Source organism: Paralichthys olivaceus, chromosome 7 (assembly GCF_024713975.1).
Source record: "Paralichthys olivaceus isolate ysfri-2021 chromosome 7, ASM2471397v2, whole genome shotgun sequence".
NCBI lineage: Eukaryota > Metazoa > Chordata > Actinopteri > Pleuronectiformes > Paralichthyidae > Paralichthys > Paralichthys olivaceus.
In genome coordinates, this window is record NC_091099.1 from 21,936,401 (window position 1) to 21,956,638 (window position 20,238).

At 39.9% G+C, this 20,238-nt stretch overlaps 1 protein-coding gene across 1 annotated transcript; it reads left to right on the forward strand.

Annotated features, from left to right (window-relative positions):
- The first annotated feature begins 1,975 nt into the window (after positions 1-1,975).
- Positions 1,976-14,496, forward strand: LOC109648299 (uncharacterized oxidoreductase YjmC-like). Its single transcript, XM_020114091.2, has 11 exons — positions 1,976-2,194; positions 7,554-7,702; positions 7,816-8,004; positions 8,478-8,539; positions 9,895-9,948; positions 10,098-10,196; positions 10,883-11,018; positions 12,387-12,505; positions 12,930-13,025; positions 13,116-13,226; positions 13,961-14,496. Exons 1-11 carry the CDS (start codon positions 2,187-2,189, stop codon positions 14,027-14,029), a joined length of 1,092 nt encoding a protein of 363 aa, XP_019969650.2. The 5' UTR covers positions 1,976-2,186; the 3' UTR covers positions 14,030-14,496.
- The last annotated feature ends 5,742 nt before the right edge of the window (positions 14,497-20,238 follow it).

Below are 20,238 nucleotides of genomic sequence, written 5' to 3' on the forward strand. Positions count from 1 at the left end.
TATACAGCATAACCCCTGCCATCTCAATGTTATAGAATGTGACATGGACCAACATAAAAAGTCCAAGTGCAGTAAAGTTTGGTTTTAATTAGTTATTTGATGCTATAAAAACAAGGTGAAACATCATGACTGACATCTGTGATTTACTCAGTTGGACCTCAATACTATCGTGCCCTCCCCCAATCGCTACTGTGCAGACTGCAGATCGAAATTTCTCACCACAAGATGGCAGCGTTCGCATCCAGGATACTTCTGGAAAGTGGGCTGAAGTAGAGACGTGTTAGCCATCTACAGATACCATCTTAGCTCCTGACACATTAGCTGTTGATTCTTTGTTTGCTGCTGTTGAGAGATGCTGATCATTACAACGGACTCTTTATGAAACTCAGATTATTTACATCGTGCATAATAGTTAGGAACTATCTTCAATTACCATTTTTAAGAAGTAACTGTAATCAAACATAAACTAACCATCCTCTCATCTTATAGCTTGGTCATAGCTTAATTGAGAAGAAATTGTTAACATCTAAATTATCCATGTTTCCAAGTTGCAGCAGGGTTTCACTGTCCCTCCTGACATTTCGGATGGACTCCTCCCAGCCCGCAGTTAACTGCAGACAGAGGAACACATTGTCTCAGCCCGTATTTTTAATAGAAGCTTGTATACAGGGACTGCAGGAAAGCAGCGATGGACAATTCCTGTCATTGCTGGAGAACACAACAGTAAACCACTGATTATGGCCTACACTACAAGGGCAAGATTTTTGGTTGTAGACGTATTGTATCTATGCACAGCCTACTACATAGTTTGGTTACAGTGCCTGAAACATGAGAAAGCAGAAGCGCTTGTATTATTAGTATGGCAGTTAAACTGGTTTCCACATACTTTGCTCTCACTGCACCAGTTTCGAGAGCAATATAAAGTCATGTTAAGACTTAATGAAAAATATTCATAGATGTTAACGCCGTTAAAAGATAACACTGCCCACATTACAGCTATTAACCGTTCTCCCCTTTGTGAATAAGATTCACTTTTTTTGTTGTGTTAATTGAGTTTTAAGTTCAAACAGTTTTATTACCAGTATTTTAAACTGCAGATAAAATTATGGTGAAGTATTTCATCATCATTATCTTGTTTTCTTTCTGTTGCCATGAATCAACAGATCAATGAGATCAGTGAAATGCTGGTGCCCTGTGTCCTAACACAAGCTTGCCAACATCTGAGATTCATTTTGTTTGTACTGATGTGTTCCAACTGTGGGAACTCACGACACATGCGATGCCCTAAACCTTTTCTAGTAATGGTCTAAATATAATATAAAAGAGAAAGAGACAAAACACATGTGACAACCAAATCAAAATCAGGCTCCTAGTACTTAAGAATAAGCTTGAAGCTAGATTCAACTTTCTGCTTTTCCTCTGCTCCTCTTGCTTCCACTCCCACATTTCACCATGCTCAAGGCGTACAATGGTGGACTTGATCTAAAACAGATGTTTGAGAAGAAAACACAGACCAGCATCACAAGAGGGAGCAATGGAGAGACTGATAAGAATGTTTTCTCCACTAATCTTCCTCCTCCTTGTGTCTTATGTAACGGAAAACACCCAAATCTAAAGCAAGTCTCACGTTGCCATTTCTTTCGAGCACTTGTGATTTGTTCTTGCACTTTGCATGGTGTATATATAATTGTATAAACACAAATGTGCACATTGTCTCATGAGGTACACTTTGTACGAAAGTACAGTGTGGACAATGTATATAATTTATGAAATTAGGCAAATTTATATGTGTATAAGTTTATTAAAACCAGCCAGTTATCTGCAGAAAGCCTGGGAGGAGAGAACAACAACCAACTCTGCAACAACACCATGCAACACCATTTTACACAACTTCCATGTCCTCACCCACTCAGAGGACAGACCTATGTGACCTATGTGAAGGAGGCAGGCAGAGACACCACCCCTCATCCAAAAACCCTCCCACTGAACACACCCAGTGAGCCAGGAGCCAGGATACCTGAGAGACTCTACAACAGGGGGGCGTTTCCAAACCCTGCTGTGTGGGGCCTGAGAGTTGAGGAGGTGGAGTCTATGGTAGATCAACAACTCCAGCTGCAGGTCATAAGCTGCTGCAACCAGGAAGGAACGACATACATCGACCTGAGGAAGCAGGAAGGACAGTCAACATGAGCAGGTGAGGATCTCTGGTAGACCTTAGTCACAGTGGCTCAGTGTGCAGAGATGAGACAGGAAGCTGCAGGTATCAAACTGAAACAGAAAAGATTTTCTCATGATATGAGTCAGATTCATTTACTTTGCTCTCAGGACTCAGAGGAAGGCCTACTTGTTCTGCACCTCCGTATTTCTGTTTCTTCTTTACTACTAACAACACTGCAAGCAAAGTGCTATGGTTGTGTGATCCAAATTTGATTGAATGCAAATAGAATTCTTGATTTAACTTCAGTCAACTTCTCAATAATAGACAGCGTGTGGTTGTCAGCAATGCATGTTACAATGAGGAAGTAGAGGAAATAAGTAGAGCTCCACTGAATGGTTTTAACGGAGAATCGTGTTCATCTCTTGAGCTCTATCAGTTTACAAGCCCTGCCTTTGTGCACAAAGTCTGTGTTCTGTTGAAGCCCTGACGATCATGTTCACATGCTCACTGTGTCTGATTTTAACTGTCAAAGAGCAGAGCAAACAATTGAACCTTTTGTTTGTGCGCATGTTTATGTGAAGCCTCACCAGAGCAATGATGCAGATATGTATTTTTGTATTTCCTTGCAACAGTTCAGTTCAATGTGCTTTATTTCAACATGGTCACCCACTGTAATAGCAAGTGGCTTCTGCAAAGTCATGTGAACGTGTACCACATATTAATAATAATGTGAATTAATGTTAAATATAATGTAAATGTGTAGCTTTGAAATAGGTGGAGTTCTCTAGGCTTACATATCTGCTTGTGAGGTCAAATGCTTGACCTTGTGCTGAAAATACGCTCAACTACTGCTGCTGAATTCCTTTAGAACACTGTTGAAAATACACTTATGAGCTTAGTGGCCAAGAGAAGATTGATCCTACTCTCTTATCTGTATGCTACATGTGTGGCTGGTTAGCTTAGCTTAGCATTAAAACTGAAAACACGGAAACAAATAGCCTACCTCTGTCCGATTGTTACAAACACACAATGATAATTTGAATTCATGTGTTAACTGGTAAATATAATGTTAAAACTGATGGATTCCATTCAATATCATTGGCTAGTGAGGTCAAGTTGAAGTTTGACCTGCTAAAAATATAAAAAATGATATGAGAGTACAACATTGTAGGAAATACACATTACTTTATTGCAGAGAAAAGATTGATCCCACTCTCACATCTGTGCGTAAAATGTGAGGCTGGAGCCAGATGCTATTAGCTTAGCTTAGCATAAAGACTGGATACAGTGGGAAGCTGCTAGCCTGTCAAGGTAATACATATACACAACAGTAGTCTGATTTCAAGTATAGAGATGAAGAGACATGTAGAGAACACAGGTCTGTATAATATTGTATGTGGCTGGAGCCAGTAGCTCTTAGCTTAGCCTAGCATAGTTTTATCCAAATGTTACAAAATGTGGACAATTTGTTTGATCCAGATACAGTCACTAAGTGTTAAATATTTACAATCTAATTGGGGGAGTTTATCTGCCTGGAAATCTTTATTTAGCTGTTAGCAGGCGACTAGCAAGACTTCAGGATGTGACTGCCAACCATCAGGAGTAAAAACACTACAGTTGAGTTTTTACAGTCTAGATGTGTTGGTACCTTTGTTACCCTCACTGGCTGGCTGTTTGCTGTAGCTTCATGTTGACTATACTCACATGACAGTGGTTTCTTCTCATCACACCCTCAGCACATTTCCCTGCTTTGAATTATTGGATCATTGTTAAACGTTAGCCTGTTTGCTATGAAACGGGAATTTGAAATGATGTAACACTTCAGAGCACAGTGGTGTCAGATGTCTGGGACAAAAGTTTTGTGTGGTTTTGCTAACAGCTCAAATTTGGTTGGGGGAGACATCAAGTCGTACACAGTGTTCTTTTTGAGCTGTTGCTTTTGCCAGATTTACGCACGTTTCCTGCTAAGTGCTGAAAAACCAGTTTCCTCACAGCACATGTTTTCATTGATGGTAGACCTAAATGTTAACCAGTTATGCAACTGTCAAGATTTTACAGCAGTTGCTCATCTTATGGTTAGATCCCTGTTAGAAACTAGAACCAGCCAGCAAAAAGTGATGCATCACACAATAATCACCCAAATCCTGCACATCCTACATGCATGCTCTTTCTATGTAAAAAAGAACTTGTACTTATTGCACATGTCTTTACTGGTTGAACACAAGAATTTCCCCTCAGGGATGAATAAAGTATGTCTATCTATCTATCTAAATACAGTGTCAATACTGAGAAGCAGAAGTTCATACTGATGTGCATCAATCAATGGTGAAGGACAGAAAACTGTTTCTTTGCACAGGAAGTGAGAAGCCAACTTGCCTCCCCTCGTGCCTAGGTCTGGATTCAATTATGGTGCATTCCTTATGACACAACTTGACAAAACAGTTACCACAAAGCTCAGTGGAGGAAGCCTGGGGGCAATAAAGGAAAAGAGGAGGACAAAGGAATCAGAAGTTCCCACACTCTACACAGTTCATAGCAACAGATTTGTATTAGTGTTAAGACTTTTGTTAAGATTTTTTCATAAATGTGGTCGTCATTTTCCAGTTGAAAAGCATTTGTTGAATTCTTGTAGAAATGGCACTTGATTATTATGTTACTACCTAAATGGTCTTTTAACATTTAATTAAATTTACTCTAGAACATAATCTTATTTCATAATGTGTATTCAAAGAGTAAGTGGGCTGAATGTCATCATGCATTTAGTCAAACATTTATCTCCTTAATCTCTTATTAAACTAACTGCATAGGGAACTGAAAGAAATGCAAAGAAACACTCATTTCTGCCATTTGTATCTTTTCACTTCAGCGGATATCTATATTTATCTGGGTACATGTCACATTATTATTTCCTCATTTGTTGCTCCTAGTGAAGGTTGTGGTTGTAAACTGAATGATAGACAACTTTGATGTGGATCAATTATACTTCCTTATAGACTTCCTTATTGTGCTTACACAATGTACAAGCAATATAATGTGTTTATAAATAAATAAAACTTTGACGGAGACAGTGATAACATTATTCAGAGCTTGGACCAAGAAACTTTTTTCAAACACATCTGGAACATAATGTCCTGCCACTCTAAATCTTCACTCAGCTTATCATTGTTTTGCAAAGTAAACAGTACTGTTGCAATTTAGTTTACAGTGGTCAAACCTTTTTAATGTTTCTACTGAGCTCTATTTGCAGTAGTAATGCAACCCGTATCGAAATGTACTGTTTGTGCAGTCGGTGTTGCAAAGACAGACTTCAAACTTTGAGTTAGCATGGCACTAAAATAGATTCCAACGATGATGTAATCATATTGATATTTAGTTTGTATATTGAACCATGCTCAACCAATTCTTCCTTGTTGTGTAACAACAAGCTGATGGCTTCATGCTACATTCCTCGAGCATATGTTGTTCCATAGGCACCAGTATGTCTGTGTGCAGCATGTTTGATGGTTTGCAGATGTATAGGAGAGTACCTATACAGACTACACTATGAGGATAGATCTGGATGTTATCCAGACTGTACTAACCCTATACAAGTTGTGAGTTTCTCCTTTGTTAATATCTGTGTAGTTGAATGTGCAGTATTGACCCAAAATAATATTTGTGGGGAAAATCTTCATTTAGCTGTTATCAGGCAACTAGTAAGACTTCAGGATGTGACTGCTCCTGAGGGATTTTTGTATGTCCTCACCCATTACTGTATATGCTACTATATACTGTATTATGTATTTATAGTGTATAATTCATTATATCTGTACACCATTAAGAGAAGAGTGCTTGGCTAATTCCACAGATCCTCCCTTCTCTCTCTAAGCATTACCCAAGGTCAGGTTATAGATAAAGGACCAACCAACAGTGCATTGTAGCGTCTACGCTCAGGAACTTTCATATCTAACTCAGATGCTCCAGACAGAGGCACCAACTTCAACTGTTTTTGCATATTACACCAGTGGCAAGAGACAATGTGGTTTAGGAATGAATATTTAGACTTAACTATCCAATAGGATGTGAACACCTACATGTAACATAGAGAGTAACAGCAATTAGCCTTTCATGGATGTGCTGTTACAATGGGTGACACAAGTAGAGGAATATTTACTGGGATGCTGTGGGAGACATCTTCAGACTTGGGGGTGACAATTGCTCATTACTGTGTTTTTGTTTGTATATTGTTGCACCTTCCGGTCTCCTTGATGCATCAAGTCTACATGAAAATTAGTTCTCCTTTCACCAGCTTCCAGAAAACTTCCATAACAACTGCCAACCAACAGGAGTAAAAACAGTAACTTTGAGTTTTTACAGTCTAGATGTGTTTATACTTTTGTTACCTTCACTGACTGGCTGTTTGCTGTAGCTTCATGTTGACTTTACTCACATGACAGTGGTTTCTTCTTATCTCACCCTCAGCACACTTCCCTGCTTTGAATTATTGGATCATTGTTAAACTTCCGCGTGTTTGCTGTAAGATGGGGAGGGAATTTGAAATTATGTAACTCTTCAGAGCACAGTGGTGTCAGATGTTAGGGATAAAAGTAATACAACATGTTTTTTGTGGTTTTGCTCAGAGCTCAAGATTGGTTGGGGGGGACTTGAAGTCGTACACAGAGTTCTGCTTGAGCTCTTGCTTTTGCCAGATTTTGATTTACGTTTCCTCCTGAGTAACGGCTGAAGGATAAGTTTTCCATTATGTTCCCCACACATTTTTTCAGTGAGGGACCTAAATGTTCAAAAAGTTGATGTCTAAAACAGACCATCTGTTTTTTGAACCAGTTATGCAACTCTCAAGATTTTACAGCAGTTTCTTTTCTTATGGTTAGATCCTTGTTAAAAACTATTGTGTTGATTTAACTTATTTGTTTTGGATTGAGGTTTTTTGTCTGTATCTAGGTTGTCTTAATTTAAAGATATGTTATGCTAATTATTTTTCTTACATCTTTTGAATGTATTACTCTGCTGCAGCTGAAATAGATTCCAACAATGATGTAATCATCTTGAAATTTAGTTTGTATACTGAACCATGCTCAAGCAATTCCTCCTTGTTGTGTAACAAGCATGTTTGATGGTTTGCAGATGTACAGGAGAGTCCCTATACAGACTACACTATGAGGATAGAGCCACATGTTATCCAGACTGTACTGTATATGCTAACTTTAAGTTGAAGGTTTCTCCTTTGTGAATATCTGCGTAGTTGCATGTGTAGTGTGACCCAAACTTGGTATTAAAGTGCCTCAATTTAAACATTTGTGTCTGACTGGCTCCTCGTCATCAAAAAGAGTCTTCTCCTGCGTTTCCCTCAAAGATTTCTTCCTCTCATGTCTGATTAAATTTGTCCTCTCTGCAGGTGTCTTATCAGCCAGTTGGAGGTGCAAGGCTTCATTGAGAGATGTATGACGGCTGTGGGCACCAAGCAGCATCATGCTCGTAGCCTGGCTGAGGTGCTGGTGGAAGGAGACCACAGAGGCCACTACAGCCATGGACTCAACAGGATGGGTTAGTGCACTGTTGGAACTTGTCTGCACTTTTAATTTAAGGTGGTAGCACAATTCTGTTGGCATATAAGAAGGAAGCGGGTAAAATATGACCATTACTCTACTTTTTGACAGACATGTATGTAAAGGACATTAAGACGGGGATCTGTGCCAAGGACGGTGAGCCGGTGGTAGAGAAGGAGAGTGCAGCCACTGCACTGGTGGATGGGAAGAACCTCCTGGGTCCTGTGGTGGGAAACTTCTGTATGAATCTGGCCATAAAGAAAGCCAAAGAAGTCGGCATTGGCTGGGTGGTGGCACATGGTCAGTCCTGTCTTTTTTTAAGAGCATCAACGCTGTAGAAGGCCGCAACAACAAATTGACATTGTTGCAACACATAATTACTTGAGTTGTATAATGGATTTTGATGGAGCCAAGGTTCAGACCATGTTTTCTTGTTTATTGTGAGCCGACGTTTCACACCAACATGCTTAGGCATCAGATACAAGTCTTTATTTGAGTAGACTGAATGTTTAGTGTTCATATAGGAATTAATTTACCTGTTTAGGGATTAATAGTGTTTGGTTCATAACAGTAAACTGTAGTAAAGATGGATGACTGCACAATAAGCAGTCAGCTAGTTGGTATTTCAATACAATTCACTTTAATATCAGCAGTATAATTAAATTGTTATTTTGTAAATTGACTACAGTGGAAAAACACATTTTGATAAAATAATGACACTGAATTACCATTTCTTTTAAACCATGTGTCCTAATGCCACTTTTAATTTGTAGGTTCCAATCATTATGGTATTGCCGGATACTATGCAATGCAAGCTCTGAAAGAAAACATGATTGTGAGTGAATCATTTATTAGCCCATTGACTTTTCTTAAACAATTACACTGCTGCTGCTACAAATAGTTAAAAAATCATCTTAACATTCCCTGTTTTTATTTCATTACCAAAGACCATGGCAATAATCGTATGGATCAGAATAATTTATTGCACAATGAATGTGGAGGGGAATTGAAATGATTGAGGGTCTGGAGAAAGGTTTGAAGGGTGGAGGCTTTGGGTAGGGGTTGTAAATGGAGAGAGGGGGGTGAAGGCGAAGGATATGGCAATGAATCTAGGTCATGGGAGTAGATGTGCTGATGTCAGCTGCTGCGGTGGGATGACCATAGGGAACTCAAAGTCGGGGGGCTGTCTCTTTGTAAGCTCAAAGAATAAAGCCCCCAAGACAATTTTCATTAGGAAAGATGCACGTTGGTGTTTTTGATGTTGTCTGGGTTGTTGTGGATGTTGTACACAGCCTACACACACTGTAGGTAAAGTGTGCTGGGGAAGACCAGAGACTGAGATGTTTTCACATCTTCCCTACAAGCAGTGAAGGCAGCATGGATGTAGAAGAAATGCTCAGCTTGTAGCATGCAGGATATTTCTGATCTGCTTGTGACCTCCTCACCTGGTTCTGAGATGAACAAAGGGTTTTAGGGGGTGGAGGTTAGCTTGGGCTATAGATTTGTATGGACGAAAAAGGCAAAATGATTGAGGTTGATTGAACTGGTAGTTTGTTTTTCTTTTTTGCTGCATTTTAGGTGAAAGATGAGAATGAATGCATGTCTGATATATTTGCATATTGAGGGTATAAGCAGAGACGTCTGAGCAGAAAGACAGCAGGAACCTGATTTTTAGACTTTGTCTATGAGTGGACACAGACGGCCTTGTGTAGAAAGGGTTGAAAGTTGAAAACAAAATCTGAAAAAAAGATTGTGTGGGACTTTGTTCAGTTTAACAGAGATCTTTAATTTAACATGCTGAGATGTGAGTGGGACGAGGCTAGACACAGAGTCCTTGTTCGATAAAGAAGTTCATTCTTTTGATGTAGACCTGAGGTCCCCTACCACTGGTTTTGAAGGAGCTCCTGTTTTCTCATTAAGGCTTATGTTAACTGATTGCAGGTCATGTAAAAAGGGGAGAAGAATGGATGAGGATTGCGTAAATGCTTTTAGCATTGTCTTTGTGACAGAATCTAGTTTGAAAACATTTAATCTTGTAGTTTCATTTCATTTTTCTTTTCCAGATAAAAGCTGTAATTGAAACACTTACATTTATATTTAGCAATAACATACAACATTGGATGTGAGTGAAGTGCTGTATTTCCCCAAAAATGAACTATTTGTATTATAATATTCTTCTGACCACCACAGGGCATGTCCTTTACCAATACATCCCCACTGGTGGTTCCTTCACGTGGTAAAGAGGTAAATGGATTTGACTCTGTACTGCATGCCACATATGAGCGGGTCCATTGGTAGTTGTATGTGTTTACTGAATGTATTTATTTATTTAGTGGAAAAAAAAATTGCATTTGCCAAAATCCATTCCAACATTGTAATCCTCCTGTTTGCAGTGCACTCTGGGCACCAACCCCATCAGTGTGGCAGCTCCTTCCAAAGACGGAGACAGCTTTGTTCTGGATATGGCCACATCAGCAGTGGCACTTGGAAAGGTGAGATCAGGTTTATCATTATAGGTCATCAGGGCATTTCTTACATACTGCACGTCACCTCCTTCATGCAGAGAGACAATGCCACACCAATGCAGCTGGACAACACCACATGTTCACAATGGTTGTTCATTGGAAGCTTAGCATTATTTGATTAATGTACACCCAGCCTCATTTATGTATGTGATTAAACAGAAATGACTACTCAGAATCCTTGACTACCTGATTCAGTGACATCACATTTTGTGTTCTTATTAGCTGAGATATGTGCGTATGTTAAAGGTCCAGTGTGTAAGATTTAGGTGAAAGGGAACTATTGGCAGAAATTGAATGTAGAATAATCCTCATGATGTTTTCACTAGTTCATTTCATCTAAATTGTATGAATTGTAGTTTTCTTTACCCCAGAAAAGGTCCTTTATATTCAAATACTTTATATTTACATCGAGTGGACCCTCTCTACGGAGGCCGCCATGTTTTTTACATTAGTCCAGACTGGACAAACTAAACACCTTTTGAGTTTTTATGACAATTAAAGGCTACCACAGTTTATTTTTCATCTTTGGAAGGAGAGGGTGAGGTGAGGGGTGTTCAGCTGCAACATGCACTTTCAACACTAGATATCACAAAATTCTACACACTGTACCTTTAAGTTGTCTTACTCTTGTACTGAATGTGTAATGTGCACAGGTGGAGCTGCACGAGCGGCGTGGAGACACCATTCCCGAGGGCTGGGGCTGTGACGCTCAGGGAAAGCTGACAACCGATCCCAAGAGAGTCCTAAACGGAGGAGGTCTGGTGCCGATCGGTGGCAGTGAAACTACAGGTCAGAAACCAGTAGATACAACTGTTGGCAACTCAGGGAGTTAGACATCAGGGTGCCTGTGCTGCAAAGTTCAACGTACCTAGGATATATATATTTATATCATCCGAAAATTGGCTGTCCTGATAACCTGCTCAACGAAGCAGCGAGTTTAGGTGTTCAGGGTTGTCTGACTTGATCCGTCGACCTGATCTGCCAGCAGCTGCAGGGAGGGAGAAAAAGGAACATACACAAGAACAGCCGTGTCGGAGAGCAGAGAACAATGGCCGATCTCGCAGTGTTTGTTTATTTTCATTAGTCAGGAAATGAAATTTATCACATCCTCTTTGAAGAGAAATAAACAGAGCTAACTGTTTTCTCCTTTATTATTCACCACATTAGAAATGCAAGAGGCACACATGAAAAAACATAACAGAAACTAAGCGAAACAAACTAATATACACTGCTGGTGGTTTCACACAATCAAAAAAAAGAAAAGAAATAATATATAGATAATGTTATATGTTGATATTATATCAGTGTTCCAATATGGGACCTTTTTTAAGTACAAATAGCATTTAAAACCTTACATTCATTGATATACAGCAGAAAACACATCTGAATTTCTGCCCCATGGTGCTGCAGCTGGTGGAGAGCATCATGTGACCTGGTGATGCTTTTGCAGCGTTTGAAAAAAGTTGTAGAAAAATGTTCTGACCAGGATGCATTGTGATAAGACCAGCATACATCACGTTAAGTCAGCACTGCCCAGAGCTGCATGAAGTCGAATGCCCCTTTTCTTGTCCGGCTGTGAGTGCATGCATGTGACGGAGGCGGAGTCGTTAATTGAGAGCGATATCGTCAGAACCATGAATAAGCCTCTTAATACAATCTGAGGAGTTACTCCCATATGTCAGGCTGGTAACAGCGACATCTGAAAATAACTTTCAACAAAGTGAAACTAGAAAAGAGAAGAAACAGTAGAATTTTAATCTTTAAGGTATATATATGTCTTAAGAGAAACTGTAAATAAGCAAAGGATTTTTATGAGCTAACTTTACTGGACCCCTCAACTCTTGTTCCTGTCAGGATCCTGTTGATCACTGTGACTTTGGTTTTCCAGTGATCTGATTGGTCAGTAGTTCGGCTGCTGACAGGTCTCTTACTAGAACTTCAGCATAAGTTAAAATGGCGATTTTTCCTGTTTGTGACTAGAAGTGATTCATCTCTGCAGGATTGATATTTTGGTTTTGATTGTCTCCTTCAGTCCCACCTTGGACTCTTTCCTCATTTTCCTCTGTTGTTGTTTAATTGTACATTCTGCCCAATGGTATATATTTTTCTCTAAACCACTTCAGTACATTGATTTCATGTTATGTCTGTTTGTTTCAGGAGGATATAAAGGCTACGGTTTGGGAATGATGGTGGAGGTGTTCTGTGGTATCTTGGCCGGTGCCAAGTACAGCAAACATGTCCGCACGTGGAAAGTAACGGATCGCGTTGCTGACCTGGTACGTTTGTTGTGCATTTGTTTTTTTCTACTTTAACACATAGTTACTTCAAAAACCCTCATTAGTTTCTATCTGAATTGGAAAATGAATCTTTAGAAAGATATTTAACTCCTGCATGGAGCCACGTATGTTATGTTCCTTCCTGAGCAGTTACCATAAACAAACTGCTTAGTTTTATTATTGCCCAGTTGACTAAGCATCAGTGTTATTTATAACTCTGTTAATGACGGCAAAGAAATGAACCATGACAGGGAGAGCTAGCTGAGTTAGCTGAGCCGAGTTGTATCAGCAGACGTTTACAGCCACTGTTATCTAAAAGAAATCAGAGAGTCAGACGTTGGCCAGACTCTGACAAGTTTATGTCTCTTTACTTAAAATTGTCTCTATGTGCAAAGAGTGGTCATAGTCCTGTCTATGTTCTCAGGGTCAGTGTTTTGTGGCGATTAACCCAGAGAACTTTGCTGATGGTTTTAACGACAGGATGTCTGACCTGCTGTCCATCCAGAGAGGCCTGGACCCTGTGAGTAGATCCTAATGGTGCAACGCTGATTTAAAGAAAAATATGTGGATTGTGTTGAAAAATTATTTTAACTTCTTTTTGTGGAACTAGGCTGATGCAGATAGTCCTGTTCTGGCTGCTGGAGACCCAGAGAGAATGAATATGAAGAAGTGTGAAGAGATGGGTGGGATTCCCTACCACATCAATGTTGTCAACTACATGGTAAGATTTCAGAAAACACAATAAAGTCTGGCACCTGGACTCCTGTGGATCATGTAGTATAGTAGTGAGCTTTAGAGGGGCCAGTAGGCTACTTTTTTAATCTTTGGACAGAACCAGGCTTGCTGTGTCCCTTCCAGTTCATATGCTAAGCTGAGACAAATGGCTGCCTGCTCGCGCTTCATGTTTACTGTACACACATTACAATCTCATCAATTAACTCTCACACCAAAATCAACGGGTGAAATTGTTTTTTTAAACAAATATGCTAAAAAAAGGCAGTTTGCTTTTCAGGTTTTTCTTCCCTCCCCCAGTGTGCCATGTTTGACATCATTAACACTCCAGAAACTGAGACTCTGTCTCACCTCACTGTCTTGGCAAAAAAAATCACTGTTTCATTTTGTTCCCAAGGCTATTTATGTGCCGATTCCCGAAAGTTCAGCAACTGACTGCCAAAATAAAGATGAAGGCTCATTCACCTAAGTACTGCCTATCAGAGCCAGAGACAAATAAAAACGCTTGTCTGCTGCAGAAACATTTGATCTGGGAGTGAATGCAGATTAAATTAATCCCCACTGCAGAACACAACCGCATGTTTGTGGGGTTTTGACAGGTGGAAAGCACAACATTTGCAAGAAATCAATTGAGCGTATTTCCCTAAATGTTCCGCTAGTGTATTTAAGGCAAACATTCTTTGAGACTGAGTTAACCTGACCTGATTTCTGTTTTGTCTGCAGAATGACTGTGCAAAGAATATCGGTGTCAGCCCGCTGCTGCCCTGTGACAAGCTCCTCCCAGATCAATAATCATTCCAGCTGGAACTCTCAACTTGAATGAATCTGGCGCTGACTCCTTGGCTCCTCCACCGGGCAACATGGGAATGTGGCTTCATGTACTGCATGTTGACAGTCATGTTTTATTCAATGTAAACACACTTATTTGCACATTTTTTAAAGGTTCAGTTGGAAAAATATAATCATGTTAATTGAAAGGAAAAGATCAAAAGTTCAAGGGACATTTTGAAAACATTCAAGATGTTGTGTCTCTGTGAATGAAACGTGCACATCATCTGTCTGAAGATCTTGTTTACCATCAGATTTTTCTAATGAGAATGTTTCAAGAAACACTGGGTGGTGATGTTTAAAGAAACTATTTTTTTAAATACATAAAAACATTTAAATTGACTATGGGACCATATTCAGATTTTCTTTTTACTCTTTTATCATAAAACAGCATTCATTTGTGCCTTAATAAACAGAACAATATCCATAAACTTATACATCTATGCTTTTTATTTCATTACTTCTGTCTCTTCATAACAAGAATATGTTTGCATATCAACCACCAGATGGCAACATGAGTTACAATTTATTAGTGAAATTCCATTTATCAGCAAACCTTTAATTCACAGTTTATATATATATATATATATATATTTGTGGTTTGCCTCCATCATTTGATCAGCTAAAATCGAAATTAACAAAGTTAATTTTAAAGCAAAATCTCACACTGTAATTTAACTTCACACAAACAAAAGTAAAAAATCCCCTCTTCAGCCTGTAGGTGAGATATGTTTTAACCACTAGAGGGAGACCAAGTCTAAGTAAACGTTCTGTTTTAAAGGTCCAGTGTGTAAGATTTAGATGAAAGGGATCTATTGACAGAAATTTAATGTAGAATAATCCTCATGATCTTTTCACTAGTTCATTTCATCTAAATTGTATGAATTGTAGTTTTCTTTACTGCAGAAAAGGTCCTTTATATTCAAATACTTTATTTTTACATTGATGCAACATGCAACAGTTGTCTTAATGTCAACAGAGTTACAGTGCTGTGAAGAAAGACAGTGAATAGATTTTATTTCCCCCGCCATGTGTTCGTCTGATTGTCTGTCTGTTAGTTATAATAATAATAAACTTTGTTTACATAGCGCTTTTTAAAAACAGAGTTTACAAAGTGCTTTGACAACAAGCAAGTCATATAAATTAAATATAAAATAAAAGGTGAGAAGACAATGATAAAAACACAGTACAAGCACATCACATGAAAGCAAGTCTATAAAAAATTGGGTTTTAAGGAGTTATTTAAAAGAATTCACTGACTCTGCCTTATCTCCTCCGGTTGGCTGTTCCAAAGCCGAGAGGCCCTTTAAGTTTTCAACCTCGAATTTGGAACAGCAAGCAGGGCTCCACCTGTGGATCTAAGGCTGCGTGCAGGCATATAAAGGGTCAGTAATTCTGTGATGTAAGTTGGGACCAGACCCTGGTATGCTTTAAAAGTGACCAGTAAAATATTAGAATCAATTCTAAAATGGACAGTGAGCCATTGGAGAGAAGCAAGGATTGGGTGATGGGATTCTGCCTTTTAAGAGCAGTGAGAAGAAGAGCTGCTGAGTTCTGAAGTAGTCGGAGGTGGGAGAGTGACTTTTGGCTGATGCCAGAGAGGAGGGAGTTATAGTAGTCCAGTCTAGAGAGGACTAGTGCATGAAGTCTGGGTGTGACAGGTTTTACATTTCCAACTTTGAGTTGTTGAGCTGCAGGTAGTTCTGTGCCATCCAACTGTTGATATCATTTAGACAGTCTAACAGCAGCTGGGCTTTCAGGGTCATCAAGTCTCAGCAGAAAGTATATCAGTGTGTCATCTGCATATAGTGGAAGGAGAAGTTGTGGTGTTGGATGATTTGGCCTAGAGGAAGCATATAAACAGAAAATAAAATTGGGTCTAAAATTGAACCTTGTGGTAAACCACAGGTAACGTGCATTTTAGAGGATGTGTAATTACCTATGGTGACCGAGCAGGTTCTTTTTAAAAGGTATGAATCAAACCAACTAAATGCAGTAGCCTTGATGCCAATGATCTACAGTATCAAAGGCTGCACTTAGGTTAAGCAGAATTAGACTTGCACTCTCTCCTCTGTCAGCTGCAAAACGAAGGTCATTGGTTACTTTGAGGAGGGCAGTGTCTGTACTGTGATGCTTTAAAACCTAACTGGAATTACTCCAAGATGTTATTGTGAAACATAAAAGATAAACGTTGGGTTGAAACCTCTTTTTCTCAAAACATTTGATGAAAATAGAAGTTTAGATATTGACCTGAAATTTTTAAGAACAGAGGGATCAAGGTTCAGTTTCCTTAAAAGAGGTTGAATCACAGCAGGTTTAAAACTGGAAGGAAAGATTCCCTGTTGGGGATTTATTCAGAATCGTTAAAGTTAGCAGGATTACTCAAAACTACTGGATGGATTACCATGAAACTTGGGAGAAGAACCTTTTAAATTTTGATGTGGATCCTGCTCAGGGGGTGGATTGATTTTTTTCTCACTGGAGAATAATTCATGCATCTTGATGAAAGAAATCAGACACGTTTAAGGAACAGATATTAATACGTGTGTCCAAGTTGGAGCAGATCCAAATAAAAATCTGGATCCAGTGAATTTAAATGTGGTTTCATAAGGGGACTGTTGGGCCTTGTTGGATGTATGCACTCCACTGACTGCCATTCTAGCTCTGCATGGATCTGCATCTGTGTATTTTCCCCCATTTTTAATCCGTATTTTCTGCATGTGTTTGTTTTTAGTGTGTCTTCATGCTAATGAGACATCAGCTGGTCTGTTGAGTCAAATTGCAATTGATGTCAAAATATATTTCAATAAAAATTGTATTTGTAGTCGTTTCCTCTCCTCTTTGGATCAATCACTCTGAAAATGGTTGGCGGAGAGGCCTCTCCCAGAGCCACAAGGGAGACTGGGCAGTGACAGATGCCCAGATCAGGACCTTAATCTCCCATGCCAAAAGTCCTGGCACTGGGCCCCGGACCCTGGATGTCTCGTTAACACTCGGCCGGCTGCAGACAAAAGAAGAGAAATCAACAAATCAATGGGCTTTCAGCCCCACTGGGGAAGGGGAAAGGTGGTGGAGGAGGGGGGCTAAGTGAGTGCTGGGCTGGGCTGAGCCAGGTCTGCATTTGGGAAGGCAATGCATGGAGATTACAGGCTTTCTGTGGAGGGGGGGAGGTAGGTGTGTGCTGGGTGGAGTGCTCCGCTGAGTTCAAGGATTAAGGGGCCGATTCAAACCCTCGTTATAGGGGGCAGACTCTGAGGTGTGTGTGTGCATGGATGATGGATGGTGGGGGTCTAATCTACCCTGGCCTTGGCCCTGTGCCCTTGTGCGGATTAAACGGGGCCCCAAACAGCCTCAAGAGCAGGGCCGCTGACTAGGATTAAGCAGATTCTAACAGGTGTTTTCTTTTGTGGTGCTGAGGGGGGATCTGTCCATCACTCCCTGAATGAGCAAATCATGAAGTGATCAACTATTGCTGATGGAGCCAATGATGCCAAAAGGCCACAGCATGTGTGTGTGTGTTGTTTAGTGCTTGTTTTGGACTGCTCTAAGATGAGTGTGTGCTGGTCAGTTTTTCAAGCAGCGGGGTCAAATCAGCAGGAAATGAATCAGATGGGGGTAGAAGGATAAAGTTTGAACTAAACTGGTGCTAACCTGTGAAATTACTCACACACACAAACACACTTTGAAGAAACGAGAAAGTGGCTTCCTAATGCAGCTGATCAGGTGTTGTGACTGTGAAGCAGCAACTCTGCAGGGATTCACTGTGCATGAGATTAGCGTTGCTGCTGCTGGAAAGAGGATCAGATCAGAAGAGCTTAGAAGTGAAAGAGTTACTGACCACCTCAGCTAAGAATTAGGAATACACACACACAGCAGAGTTATTATGCGCTACATTGCAGACTTGACAGATCCGTGAACTCGTAGCTGACGTTTGTAATTTCATCAGTTTTGCTAGTGCAAAGTGCTCACAGCGAGGTGCTCAATACAGTGTTGCACCTCAGATGAGGTTTTCTGTACAATAAACGTTTGATTGAGCCCCCGATGTTCTGTATTTTTATCATTATCTCATAAGATAAAGATAAAGATTTTATTTGGATCCTCACTGATAAATACCAGTCCTCCAGATGGGCCTGATTTTTTCCATCAAGATCAATGAATTGAACGTGAAAAATAAATCTTGGATCTGCCTCCTGATCCGGATCCAAAACTTAATGGGTTCTTTCCTGACCTATACGGCCTCCTTTCAAGTTTCATGGTAATCCATCTCGTAGTTTCTGCATAATCTTCAATACAAACAAACAAACAGAGGGAGAAACAACACCTTTCAGGATTTTGGGGCTCATAACTTTATTATCCACCTCCGCTTAAAGCCGACTGCATCTCAGCAGACACTAGAAACAAAATTATGAAATAAAACATGAACATCAGGCATTATGAAGGTCAAATGTACTGATATGAAAACTTGTTTACTTTCTCTCTGTATTAGGAATGACTTCTGAGTTGATGCTGCAAATATCTACACTGGTGTGTGTGTGTGTGTGTGTGTGTGTGTGTGTGCGTGTGTGTGTGTGTGTGTGTGTGTGTGTGTGTGATGACAAACAGAAGGGAGGAGCAGAATTATAGAGAGAGTGGGAGGAGACAGGGAAAAGCTCTGCTGCTCTCCTGCTGGGACTTTAATGAAGTGGAGCGACTTCCTGGTTCGCTCCTTCCAGCTGTTGTCTCTTCAGAGCCAAAGATATTTGGCCTTGGCTCTTTGTCCTGCTCGGGCCACCATACCTCCAAATGAGCGATCGAACATGTAGAAAATAAAAGCAAAGCATCTGGTGTCTTGTTCTCTCCAACTGCTTGGGAATGCAAATGTCTCTCCATCTGTTTCCTCCCCCTCCTGGTTGTTGATGCTGGTTAAGATTCAAGGTACCATGAAGATGCTGAGGACTGATTTCTGATAATATTTCATAAATACTCAACATGTAATGTCTTTCCGGCCCTCTGTCACACACTCTGTTATATTTCTGCTTTTCCTCAGTATTCGTTGTCCTTTTTGGTATCCTATTAATTTATTTTATCTTATTAAGTGTTTGAATCATAGAATAATTATAAAATGAAAAACATCAAATATCTACATGCTGACAATCAAACCTAAACCAAGCTGAAACTACTATGACACAGTAGAGTTCATACAGTCGCAAAGGCCCAACATTCCTCTTCCGCACCTTCCTCACATTTATAAATATTTTTTTCCATTAAGCTCCATCCAAAAATCCTGGATCAGCTGCCTGATCTGCATCCACATCAAAGTTGAATTTGTTCCTCTGTCACCCATATTGCATCCTCCCACTTTTGTGGTAATCAATTTATTGGTTTGTGCGTTTGTCTTCCTGTTATCTAACAGACCGACCAACTAATGCAGATGAAAACATAATCTCCTTGATAAAGGTAGAAATGATGAGGGGGTAAAACATGCAAATGATCTTTTACACTGCTGTTATTTTACTTTCCAATATATAGAACCCACAAGTTTTCTTACAGATGCACAAAAATCTATTTGAAATCTTCCTGATCAGCCACAAATTTGATTAAAAGAACTTGTATCTTCGGTTGCAATCTATAAGACCTATCCATACTAATGACATACAATTATCCTGATGTGTTACCATGGTAATGGCATGTTGCAAGTGAATTCAGTGAATGTTGGGTTTTCTATAAAGACAATGAGGGAGATAATGGGCCTGTTCAGCATGTTGAAAGTTATTAGTCCACACAAAAGGTGTGTGCTCCTGGTGTGCTGCATTACAATCATACTTCAAGATGAGGCTCATGTTTCATCATAGAATAAACGATGTTCAGAGAAGCTCCTCATCCCCCCCACCCTTAAACACCATGTGATCAATTATCCACCGTGACTGCAACATCTGGCATCAGGCTTCTTCTTTCACTCATGTGAAACCGTCACACGGCTTTTAGTCTCATTGCTTATGCTCTCTGTGTGAACAAGTCTTCTCTGTCCTCATGTGACCCAGTTGCTGTTTTGAAATGAAGGGAGGAACAAGAGAAAATCAGACAGGAAGATGACATCTAACACCCCCTCTCATAATTTGGATCAGTCTGTGGTGGCGAGGGGATTTCATTTTCCCTTGTGTGGTCTGAACACCTCTGGATATCATGGCGACCAG